Genomic DNA, 12228 nt, shown 5'->3' with positions numbered 1-12228 from the left:
CATTTATGAAGTGAAGTTTATTACCCAATATGCCCCTTCCATATATGTTCACAATGCTTAATTAAAATTCAAATTTTAAAAATTAAAATTTTAAATTGATTAATTTACAACCATTGATCATTTGTTTGGATGGCCAAGATCGGTTAATAAGGTTAACATGAAAGGGTTGGTTAGCATTTGATCTTGCCACCCTCTATATATATATATATATATATATATATATACATATATATATGTGGGAGGGATATTTTGCAAACCAAGCTATTTGTATAAACTGTGAAAACCGTTGATTTTATTATTTATTTTAGTAAAAAAATTCATGAAATTGTTTAACATGATGAAATTGTTTCAAATAATTCATTTTCAAATAATTATAGACATTATCATCTTTATTCTATTGATTTTAGTATACAAATTTTAGCAAAATGATAAATACATGAAACAATTTAATTTTTACATAGAAATAAAAATATATAAAACATTTTCATCATGAATTGAATTATTTGAAACAATTTCATCATATTAAACAATTTTATGAAAAAATTTCACTAAAATAAATAATTAAATCGACGGTTTCACAGTTTATACAAATAGCTTGATTTGCATTTTATCCCTCCCCTATATATGTGTGTGTGTATATGTGTGTATGTGTGTGTGCATGTGTGTGTATGTCTATATATATATATATATATATATATATATATGAAAACCTTGGGATATTGAGGTAACACCATTCAATTGAGTATTCTCAAATGATGAATTGTCGTTGAATTTTAGTTGTCCCATATTGGTGAAAAATTTAAAGATTTGAACACAATTAAGTATATAAGAAAAGTTGATTGGATGTCTTTATATCAATTCATAGGGTTTGCCTCATAGTTTTGTCTTATTTTTTATGACCTTTTTAAAATCTATAATCATGGTTAAAATCAAAATCAATCAAATGGTAAAAATTATAGTGCAAATTTAAGAGTGTAATCAAGGATGGTGACCTGGCGACATGAGGTTTGAGTGTTTCTCAAATCTTGAAATAAGATTACTTTTATCATCTCACATCGGTGAAAAGATGATAGTTTGGAAGAAGATGATAGACGTATAAAAACGTGATAGATGCTTTGATGTCTATAACCATGGTTGAAATAAAAACCAACCAATTGGTAAAATTATAGTTCAAAACCAATGAAAATGATACATTTTTGTTCTTAACAAGAGTTATCATTACTGCCATACTTATAATATCAAACGTAGTTTAAGTATCTATTATATCACATATATACATACATAGAATGAAAGTGTTGACTTAATGACGTGCTTTCATTTGATTTTAGTATTTTTCCAGATCGTGATTTATGGTGTTGGGCATGACGTCATAAATATAAATACGATCCCGAATTTCCAGACACGTCGTACTTTCGCTTGGATCGAGGCTTTCACATTTTTTCTCAACTTAAATTTTGATCACCATACAATACACGATGTGAAACATGTTAAAAGGGGTATGAAAGTATATAATGTGATTGCATGTATTTTTAGAAGTAACTCCAATTAAATAATTCATTCTTTATACTTTTTGACCACATCTAACTTCAATGATTTTCCTCTATGTAAATAATTACCAGTGTCATTGTCGGTGCAACCTTTAGGAGCAAGTTGCTTGGCACAAAACTTGAAAGTTTTTTTTTATGTCTACCGTATAAACTGAATAAATATAAAAGTACGAAGGAAAAAAGAAACATACTTGCACAAACATATGATACAGAAATATCGAGTTTGAGAAAAAAAAAACAAGTTGATGAAGAGTATTTGTGTTTAACTGACTTTGTTAATTAACTTTTCTCGAGTCCAGTCGAGACATACTAATCCACTACATATTTAACTTTGACGGTGGAAAACAAGTCAAAGTGTACAATCTTCAATATATACTCTTCCTTTTGGCAAGAGTATTCACGCTCATTCTTAAAGCAAATCACTTACAATTGACATTGAAACGTAAGTAGTTCATAATTCAATCTGAATAAGTTTTAATAGGTATGAGAATTTGTCAAAGACATGAAGTTTTTGGTAGGTTCGTTTTTCAAGTCGGCAAAGATTGTAAAGGAGTTGGATAAAGGCATCTATTTATACCAAAAGATTGTTCAATGTTGAAGGCGTCTAACGTCCAAATTAGCCTTATATGTAGACGTTTCCGTCTCAATTTTCCAAAATCTAACTGTTAAATAGTTCAGTGAAAGTATACTTCTCGTCTTACGGATTCATTTGTACCCTTGTGGATGCTAGGATTGCTCCATGTCAAACGCTCATTACAACTTTCTTTGAAATGGTTGAGAAAAAATTGACATACAAAATATTTTTAAAATTCAACCTTTTACACGTAATTGTTATTTGTTGTTCCTTTTTTTTTAATCAAACTTTTAAGACCAAAATGGTAAAAAGATAGGGTACAAATTCAAAAAAATTGAATCTAAACACATTTGTTTTGAAATCATCCAACCTTTATTTTTAAATAATAATTTTATAAGATTTACAAGACTTCATTTAAAGAACTATTTCGGAAAATTTTAATCACTCGTATTTCAAAGTTGAAACTCAAAAGATTTCGACTCATAAAAATGCTTTGTTATTCGTGGCACACATCTCAAGAAATATTATATATATATATATATATATATATATTATATAGGATTGGGTTCACATGAGACCAGCCTGTTTTCGTGAGACCTGTGAGACCACATTTTTACACGTAACATTCACAGCAAAAACACTGTGAAGGTTTAAAAAAAGTCGAACCTTCACAGCAAAAACACTGTGAAGGTTTTAAAAAGTCACCTTCACAGCATTTTGCTGTGAAGTTTCAAGTGTAAAATGTTGGTCTCACGGGTCTCACGAAAACAGGCTGGTCTCACATGATCCCAAGTCTCTCTCTCTCTCTCTCTCTCTCTCTCTCTCTCTCTCTATATATATATATATATATATACACACACACGAAAAGTACTCGCGCAATGCAGCGAAACACATCTCGATTTTAGTGTTATATTTTATTATTTGTCTCTGTCGATGTTATAATACGATTTTATGTGTTTTTAATAAAACAATAATGATTTTATTTTTGAATAAAATATAAATTTGAAGATATCATAAAAAATTGAAAAAAATATATCAATGTTAATATCAATTCAACTATTTAAAAGTTCTCAGTTTTATGTAATATCTTTAATTTATTTTTTTTATTATAATTTAATTTAAGTTTAATAACGAAATAATTTATTTTTGGTTTAATAATAATAACATTTTATAAAGATAATAATTAAGTATTATGTTAAAACTTAATGATTATCCTAATTTTATTTTAGATTTTTTATATTTAAAATGAGATGTTTATCCTGTATTTGATTATGTTTGTCTGCAGTTAGTTACACGAATTCAGATATGGAGCTTTAATAAGTTGTACTTACGCACAATCTACTTGCAATCTTGAGTTTTAAGTAATATGCATTAATAAACAATACCTTATGCATAAAAAGTGGTTTTTAAGAGTTTTTGTCAAATGCTTTATAATATAGCATAGATATGTATGTATATGGAAATGTTTATTTGAGAAGTAAATATTTGAGAAGTAAAGAAGTGATCATAGCCCTTCATTTGATCAACATTAGCGGCTTTGACCGTGAAATAACGGATAATTCCTTGTATGGATATGCAAAAGATAGACAGTTAGTTTTGTAACTTTTACAAATAAATGGCAAAGAGGGTTTATATGTGAACCCATGTAATTCACATATGAATCATATGTTTATATGTGAATCAGTTAAATAATTCATATATGAATCACGTGGATTCATATATGAATTGGTTAATTAGTTCATATGTGAAAAACAAAGAGTTCATATATGAATCAGTTAATTAGTTCATATGTGAATCACACAGGTTTATATGTGAATCGGTAAAATAGTTAATATGTTAATTACACGAGTTCACATATGAACATATAGTTTATATGTGAATCACGTAGGTTCATATATGAGGCCGTTTGTCGCCTATTTGTAAAAGTTACAAAACTAGCACATCTATTTTTCAATAGCTCCAATTATTTACTAGTCAAAGCCATAATTATTGACCAGTCAAATCCGATCTTGACCGTATGAAGGGCTAGGATCACTTATTTACTTCTCAAAATAACCGTTGGCTATATATATGTGTGTGTGTGTGTGCAGGGGCGGACGCAGTAAGAGGGGGTTGGGGTCTTGGTCCCCCAACAAAAATGTTATATGAAAGCCCAAATTTTTTTTTTACTTGTATTTTGAGATTAGGTGTAATTGGGCCCCCAACAAGATGAGGTAGGAGGCCCCTCCCTCTTCAGTGCAGCCGTGCAGGAAGAAACGAGAGTGAAAGTGAGGCTGCCGCTGTGACTTGCGAGTCTGCGAGACTGCAACGGACGACGGTGCGAGTGTGTGTGCGAGTGCGACCGCCGACCTGACCAGCTGACTGCTGTAGTGTTGTGCGCCTGTGCCGCCTGTGTGACTCACCGGCTCACCGCCTCACCGGACCGACTGTGCTGTGCTGACTGCTGAGTGTTGTGCCGTGCCGCACTGTCGTGTGCGACTTCGACTTGAGACTTCCTTCTTGGCAGAGGCTCTTCTCTTGGGTAAAGAACTAAAGATTCTAATTTCCAACTTTAATGTCTAGTATTTTAGGTTAATTTTTACCTTGTGGACTTGTGGTAATTGATAATTGGTAAATGCTTTTAGGTTAATTTTGTTGGTTAATTTTGTGGTAATTGGTAAATGCTTTAGGTTAGGTATTTTAGGTTAATTTTGTTTTGTTGGTTAATTTTGTGGTAATTGGTAAATGCTTTAGGTTAGGTATTTTAGGTTAATTTTGTTGGTTAATTTTGTGATAATTGGTAAATACTTTAGGTTAGGTATTTTACCTCACAGTTCACCTATTCGACTGTAGGCGCTGCTGGAATTGGAGACTTGGAGTTGGAGTCACTGGATTGAAGCAAATAATTTGGGTAAAAATTCTAATTTCCAAATTCTAGTCTTTAATTTTGATTACTTCTTTGATTTTGTTGTTTGCTTATTGGTGATTTGGTAAATGCTTTATGTTAGGTTAATTTTATAGGTAATTTTGTAGGCAAATCAAATGGAAATGTCAAATGTTAGGTTAGTTTTATAGGCAATTTTGAAGGCAAATCAAATGAAATTGTCAAATGTTAGGTTAGTTTTATATGATCAGGCAGAAGGAATAATTCCTAGTTGGTAGGTCTCCTTGGGTGCTCATCTTAAGAAGAGTTCTAAAAGATTAAAACATAAGCCTTAAAAGTCACTCTCCACCACATCAATGCATTTGTAGGGTCAATGCCTAGCTTATTTCAACCGCATTAGTTATCTTTATTCGGTTAACCGAACAGTTTAAACCTGAAAATGAAAACCCGAAACCTTTTTTTGGTTCGGATGAATTGTTCGGTTTCAAAAAATTTTCGACCCTCCTAGGTGTGCCCCCAACCATAATAGTTTCTAGATCGGCCACTGTGTGTGTAGAGGCTTCATCATTTGAGAACTCTAAACTTGTGAGATACGTGATAACTTCTACCTCAATGTTTTGTTTTACATGACTTTTACTGTCTAAACATAGTATTTAATATATTAATTAACATACGTTTGTTTCATTATATGTTTGTTTCATTTGTATTTGTTTCACAATATGAAACTTTTTTACATAGACTTTTTTTTTTCACAAACACGTAAAAATTGTTCACATTATAAACCGAGTACATGTGAAACGAACACATTGTAAACAAATATATATTAATCGATAATTTAATCCCAGTATTAGATGAGAAAAAAAATCATATAAAATAACACATGATATACAAGTTCTCAAGTTTATTTCAATGAATTCTCAAAAAAAGACCCCTCTGTATATATAAATTCAAATTCTGGTGTATCACACTTTTTAAGTCTCTCATGATATCTTTAATTTCGATACGTTTACATGTATGTAATAATATTTTAATTAATGCATTTTATACACCATCATTTGTTACAGTTGATCATCACATAAAATTTAATCAATGAATAACTTCAATACACCAAGTAAATGGTTAGTAGATAAATTACTTAAATGATCTATTTTTAAAAAAATAAAAAATCATATTCCTTGTTTTCTTGTATATCTTAGAAATTAAAAGTTGAATTTTTACTGTTTTATCTTTTAGTGTTATAAGTTAATCATCAAAATATAGGGGATTTTCAAGTGTTAATTTTTTATATATAATTATTTTTACAGTTGCACCAACAAACTTATTATATATAACTATAACTTAGTAAGTTAGTAGAATGTAGCTACATATGGATCGTTTACCAAATGCTTAAGGATCGTTTACCAAATGATACACTTAAGGATTGTTTTCTTGACTTTTTTTATATATAATGATACACTTAAGGATCGTTTACCAAATGCTTATCCGGGTAAGCATTTACCAAGTCATATTATCTTACCGGATGGATATGACAATGAACAAGATTCTTACCCGGCAAAAGTGAAGGCACTGACCGAGAGTCTTACCCGGTAAGTGAGGACGACAACTCTTACTACGGTTAGCACTTATCGAGTAAATTATTGCATACAATCCGGTTTTGGTAGATAAAAATCTTACCTGCTAAGTAAGTGATAGTGTAAAATTTTAACGTAAGCTTTTTGGTAAACAACCTCTTAGTATGACGGGTGATATTATATTACATCTTTTGATAAATACGTCAAGATAATATCATTTTTCTGTATTATATACATACAATTATATGCTTACAACACATTTTTTTATATTAATTTGTTAAATATATTATAATGCTGAAAAATTAAATCATAAAAGCATATAATGGAATTATTAGCATCCCATAGACATCCACCTCATCCGTTTGAAGTGCACCCTTCTTCTCCTTCCTTTGCCACTTGATTTTGTGTCACATTTATCAATTGGGACTTCTTTTTCCTCCTGTGAAAAAAGCAATTAAATGTTTTATAAAATATAGTCTACCTTAGGTCCTTATACTTTGCTAACAGTAACATATTTGGTCCCTATATAGAACAAGTGAGTGATACCATATAATTATAGATGATGACAATTACGAAAAGTGAAAGAATATTGTAACTTACAACAATGATTGTAAACAATCGAATCCGACATTAATAATTCTTGTATACACCGATGGACGGTAGCATATACTTTTTTGATTCTAATAAAAAGGCAAACTGCAGGAAACTGAAGGGGGGTGAAATGATAATATGGGTCAAATTGAAAAGGAATTTTACACTCATACTCCTTATTTTATGTCAAAAGTACCAATTGACCCCATGTTGTTTTGAAAACATATAAGAGACCCCCTAGAAGTGATGGTGTTAAACAATGATCATTTAAAACGGTTTTGGATGTGCAATTTCAAAATGATTATTTCGTCTTGATTAATAATCATAATTGGATAAAAATAATACTCAGATGTTTGAATTTATCGATTGTAAGTAATTTTATATTTTTCTTAATATTCAGTCTTGTTACAGCAACCACTCACATGATAATCTAGATATAACTGATTATTTTGAGAATAAATAATTAAAAGAAAATTGTAGTTATATTTTTTATACACTGAAAAGTCGATCATTGGAACTTGAAATCACCGAAAATCAATTATAGTCCATATTCAAACACTTTTACAATAACCGAGTGAAAAGAGAGTACATAAACTTATCTCTAACTAGCACAAAAACATCTGATATGGAGGAGTATATGATGCAAGAGACTCTGGTACCTTTGTAGTATAAGCAGTCGACGAGCTCGATCTTGATGTGCTCCCGTCTTCAATATCCAGACTTAACTGCAAAAAATTAAACGTTTCATAAATTCATCTTCAAGCATTTTTTTCCAAAAATGGAAACAATCATACTAACACATGGCTCTCCAGTGACTATGATACCTGTAACACATGGTTCTCCAGTATTGTAAGTCGATCAATAAGTGTGCCTTTGTGATGTACATCATCGAGGGCAGATAATAGTGTTTTGCAATTCGGGTGGTCTACAGATGTTTTCTTATAATCGTTGTTGTTATCATCATCATTAGTCGTTATAGATTCGTACCTTCTTGATTTCCCATGCTTTTCTTCCAAAAGTTCCAACTACGACAACAACAAACGAGTTCTAAAAGTCAAAAAAATCGATAACAAGAATTAAAAAGAAAAAGAAATTAATTGGGTACCAGGCGATCAAGACGATCAAGTCTTGGAAGAACAGGCAACGCAGGTTCCATATTCTGGTTTCATGCAAATCCTTTTTTTGAATCTTTATGATATAAAACAAAGAGAAGGTAGTTTTACCTACACACCCATGCCTTCTTCAATTGTCTATAAATGCATCCAAAATAATAATAATTTATTATAATGATTTTAGATATGACATGTCAAATTTTAATCCTGTAAACTTAAAACCTCATTAAGTAATTTATTAAAATACCGAAAAAAACCATTGAACAATTTAATAAACCCATTTTATAATAACTATTTTTCTAAAGTTTATGATTTTGAATTGGACTCGTTTTAATATAAGATATGGGATCTTGATCTAGGACAAGGGTGTATAAAGTCTAAATGTCTGTTTGTTAGTAGTTTAATGAGACTTACAACTTATTTGATCAATTATGCATGAATGTTTGGTAATGATTTAATAAAAATGACTTTTTCAGCAAGTTTTTAGAAGAGTTTTATGCAAAAAGTTAAGAAAAATCTTTCCAATTAAAAACACACTCATTTCATCTATGTAAAAACCCTCCCCAGAAACATCTTTTCGATCCATACAAACACATTAATTCACACAGGACTTAATGAAAAATCAATCAATCACATATAAACCTGAACTAATTCATCTTTGATAGTTCAAAACACAACCAATCTCTAAAAGTACCATAATGCAATTCAGAGTAAATTATGTTTTTAGTCCTTATGGTTTATTAAAAGTTTCGATTTTGGTCTTTATGGTTTGTGATTTAATGTTATTTTTGTTTTTATCATTTATAATTTATTATTGTTTTAGTCTCCTGTGATTTATAAATCTTTATTATTTTGGTCTCTCTTGTACTTTAAATGTAGGAAATAATCTAGAGACGAAAATAACAATAAATTATAAACCATAGAAATAAAAATCACGATTTTTAAACGGTAGAGATGAAAATTGAATAATTGACAAACTATAGGGACTGGTATGTAATTTACTTTACAATTTTTATGGAAATTGGACAATGGACGGTTAGATCGAGGTCGAATATGATCTCCGATAATAAATGATGTGGCTTTTTATACATTATCTTCTGTACCTCATCCTTAAGTAGCATGTTGCTATCGAATGGCTCTAAATGTGTCCACGTTGCATTTTGGATATAATAGATGATGAACTCGTATGGATATCACTAGGAGGGAAAAACAAAGTCAACTTTGACCGAACGAACTTTGGACAGACGTGATCGTTTTGGTTGATATCAAAATCTTCTAAAACATATATGGATAATGTTTGATTGGTTTGAGTTTCGCTCTAAAGATTAAAGTACCAGAAGGTTCCCAAGGAGAGATAAAAATCCTCTTGTGGCCATGGAGGTTCAAATGCGGTGACTCCAAGCTATCTACAAAGTAGGTAGTCGTCCTGAGATTAGTCGGCTCACATAGCGGGTTGGATATCCAAGTTAATAAAAAAAAAATCTTCTATGAATAACATTTTCTAATAGAAAATTCAAATATTATATGTATAATACATTATGAATGTTCGTGTCAGGGATGGACCCACGAATTTTTGGATACGGTGACATCATATAAAACGATTGCACCTTCTATAATAAAACGGTTGTACTTTTCACGAACCTAATTTTTTTTTATCTTACCACGAAGGAACAATACGGTGGCACGTGCCACCTAACCACCCCTCTAGGTCCGTCTATGGTTCGTGTTAAAGTGAAGTTAGGGTAAAAAGCCTAGAAGAGTTCTTAATTCTTAATCATTTTTAATCTTATATTTATTTATGAATTGCTTTTAGAAGGGAATTGATCTGGTGGATATCAGTGTACCTCATTAGTGTTCACATTCAATTATGATTGATTCAAGGGTAATAATCCCTTTTTACACTTCTCATCATAACTTCCCTTCTCATTGAACCCATCCTTATAATACATACATACGCACATATAAATATATATATATATATATATATATACACACACATACATATAAATATAGGCGGGTGTTCAAACGAGAACCCCTGTGATTTACGAGAATACGAAAACACTTGTGGTTTTAGATATTGAACTTATCCATGTCTTAGGTGTTTTGGATAATAGAGTTCAATCCATGTTTACATTACTTGAACATTAAACTTTATTCACGTTTTGAATGAGTATTAAGTTTTGATTTCATATTGAAAGACTGCTTTGATTTAAAGTTTTGATTACGAAAATGGTGGTTTTTAGAAAGATGTTTTTTTAATGATGAAGAAATTTCATTTGAGAAATTATGATTTAAATAAGCAGACTTTCAGTTTTACTGTTTTATGATTATAATGAAAAGTGTTTGAACTAACTAAGCGTTAGGCCTAACTCTTTTTATTTGTCGGCATGTGCATCGAGTCCTCATTGGGTAACGATACTAGCAGTGTTGTGATGACTCAAGTGCTAGTTAGTGGCACGAGGAGAAATGAGCTAATTGGAGACGTCTTCTGTACTTTTGAGATAACGACAGTTAATGAGTTTTAGTAACACCATTCTCAATCTAGACTTTGTGTAAGGTTTAGAGTGTTATTATTTGATGTTAAATCTTATATTGCCATTATAAGTAATCATGTGATAACCAGATTTTGGTTGTCACCTGAGGTAATAAATATGTGATTATTTGTTACATGTGATTATGTGACAGTATAATAAATTGATATATTTGATCATGCTATTATGAGAAAATACGCATAATGTAGATGCATGAATGAGATTATGTGTATATGTGGATACACATGTATGTAGGGGTGCTCAAAAACCCGATGAACTCGACCAACCCAACCCGAATTTAAAAAAAAAAACCCAACCCGAGGTAACCAGATCCATGATCGATAAAAAAATTAGCCAACCCGGCCTTATTGGGTTGGAATCGGGTCAGGCCCAAAAAAACCCGACCAACCCGATGAACCCAACCTTAACTTTAGCTTTGAATTGTAGATGACAATCATGACATGACCAACCTTAACGTCAAGAAAGTGAAAACATCGGGGTTGGAAACGTCTAAAACTATTGTTGTTGATTGATGTATTATCATTTGGTTTAAGCAGTTTTATTGTAATATCTAAATATTTGATGAACTTGCATATTATCTTGAATGGTCGGTCGTATTTCAAAGGAAAGTTTTCTTTATTTTTATGTGATTTTACATTGTTTAAACACAACCCGATCAACCCAAACGGGTTGGGTTGGGTTGAAATTTTTCAAACCGTCAACATTGGGTTGGGTTGTTAAAACAGCTCCAAACCGATCAACCCGGACCGTGAGCACCCCTACATGTATGTGTAATATATATATATATATGTGTGTGTGTGTGTGCGCGCGGATATGCATGCATGTATATGCATGTCTGTATATATATTTATATGTGTGGTTAATTGATATATACTCACATGCATGAATATGGATGCATGAGTTGTGTGTATGTGTGAGTACAGCCGACCTTTCCTGTTAAGGAAAGGTATAAAAGGAGAGTTTGACCCCTATTTCACCTTCTTGGTTAATCTCATTAGATTTGAGCGATTTAAAAGAAAAAAGAGCTGATCGGATTATTTCTTGACTAAAGATCAAGTTGGTTTTCAAAAGAAAGTTACATAAGGTGAGTGATTCTTACTACTTTTAAACTCTTCATAGTTGTATAATTGATTGAAGAACTTTACTTTTGATTTAAAGGTTATCTGTTGAAGTGTTGTCCGGATTAGTCTTAAATCAGACAAGTGCCAAGCGATTTAGCCATAAATCGGACAAGGGTTGGGCGATTTAAGCCCTAAACCGTTTAAGGCTTAAGCAATTTGTAAATAAACCGCTTGATGAGAGTTGTCCGGATTAACCTTAAACCGGACAAGTGTTGAGCGATTTAGTCTTAAACCGGGCAAGTGTTGAGCGATTTATGATCTTTAAGTTTATATCAAGTATTTTGAACGGAGAAGTAG

General features: G+C 31.2%; 1 protein-coding gene across 1 annotated transcript; it reads right to left on the bottom strand.

The window, feature by feature from the left end:
* Positions 1-6714: 6714 nt before the first annotated feature.
* On the bottom strand, positions 6715-8383 carry LOC112513533. Its single transcript, XM_025119823.1, has 4 exons — positions 8252-8383; positions 7971-8171; positions 7806-7871; positions 6715-6994 (listed from the first exon to the last, which is right to left on the bottom strand). Exons 1-4 carry the CDS (start codon positions 8300-8302, stop codon positions 6887-6889), a joined length of 426 nt encoding a protein of 141 aa, XP_024975591.1. The 5' UTR covers positions 8303-8383; the 3' UTR covers positions 6715-6886.
* Positions 8384-12228: the final 3845 nt, after the last annotated feature.

This window comes from Cynara cardunculus (genome assembly GCF_001531365.2).
Source record: "Cynara cardunculus var. scolymus isolate 2C chromosome LG 5, CcrdV1, whole genome shotgun sequence".
NCBI lineage: Eukaryota > Viridiplantae > Streptophyta > Magnoliopsida > Asterales > Asteraceae > Cynara > Cynara cardunculus.
The sequence above is the reverse complement of the archived record's forward strand: the minus strand, read 5'-3'. Positions and strand labels throughout refer to the sequence as shown.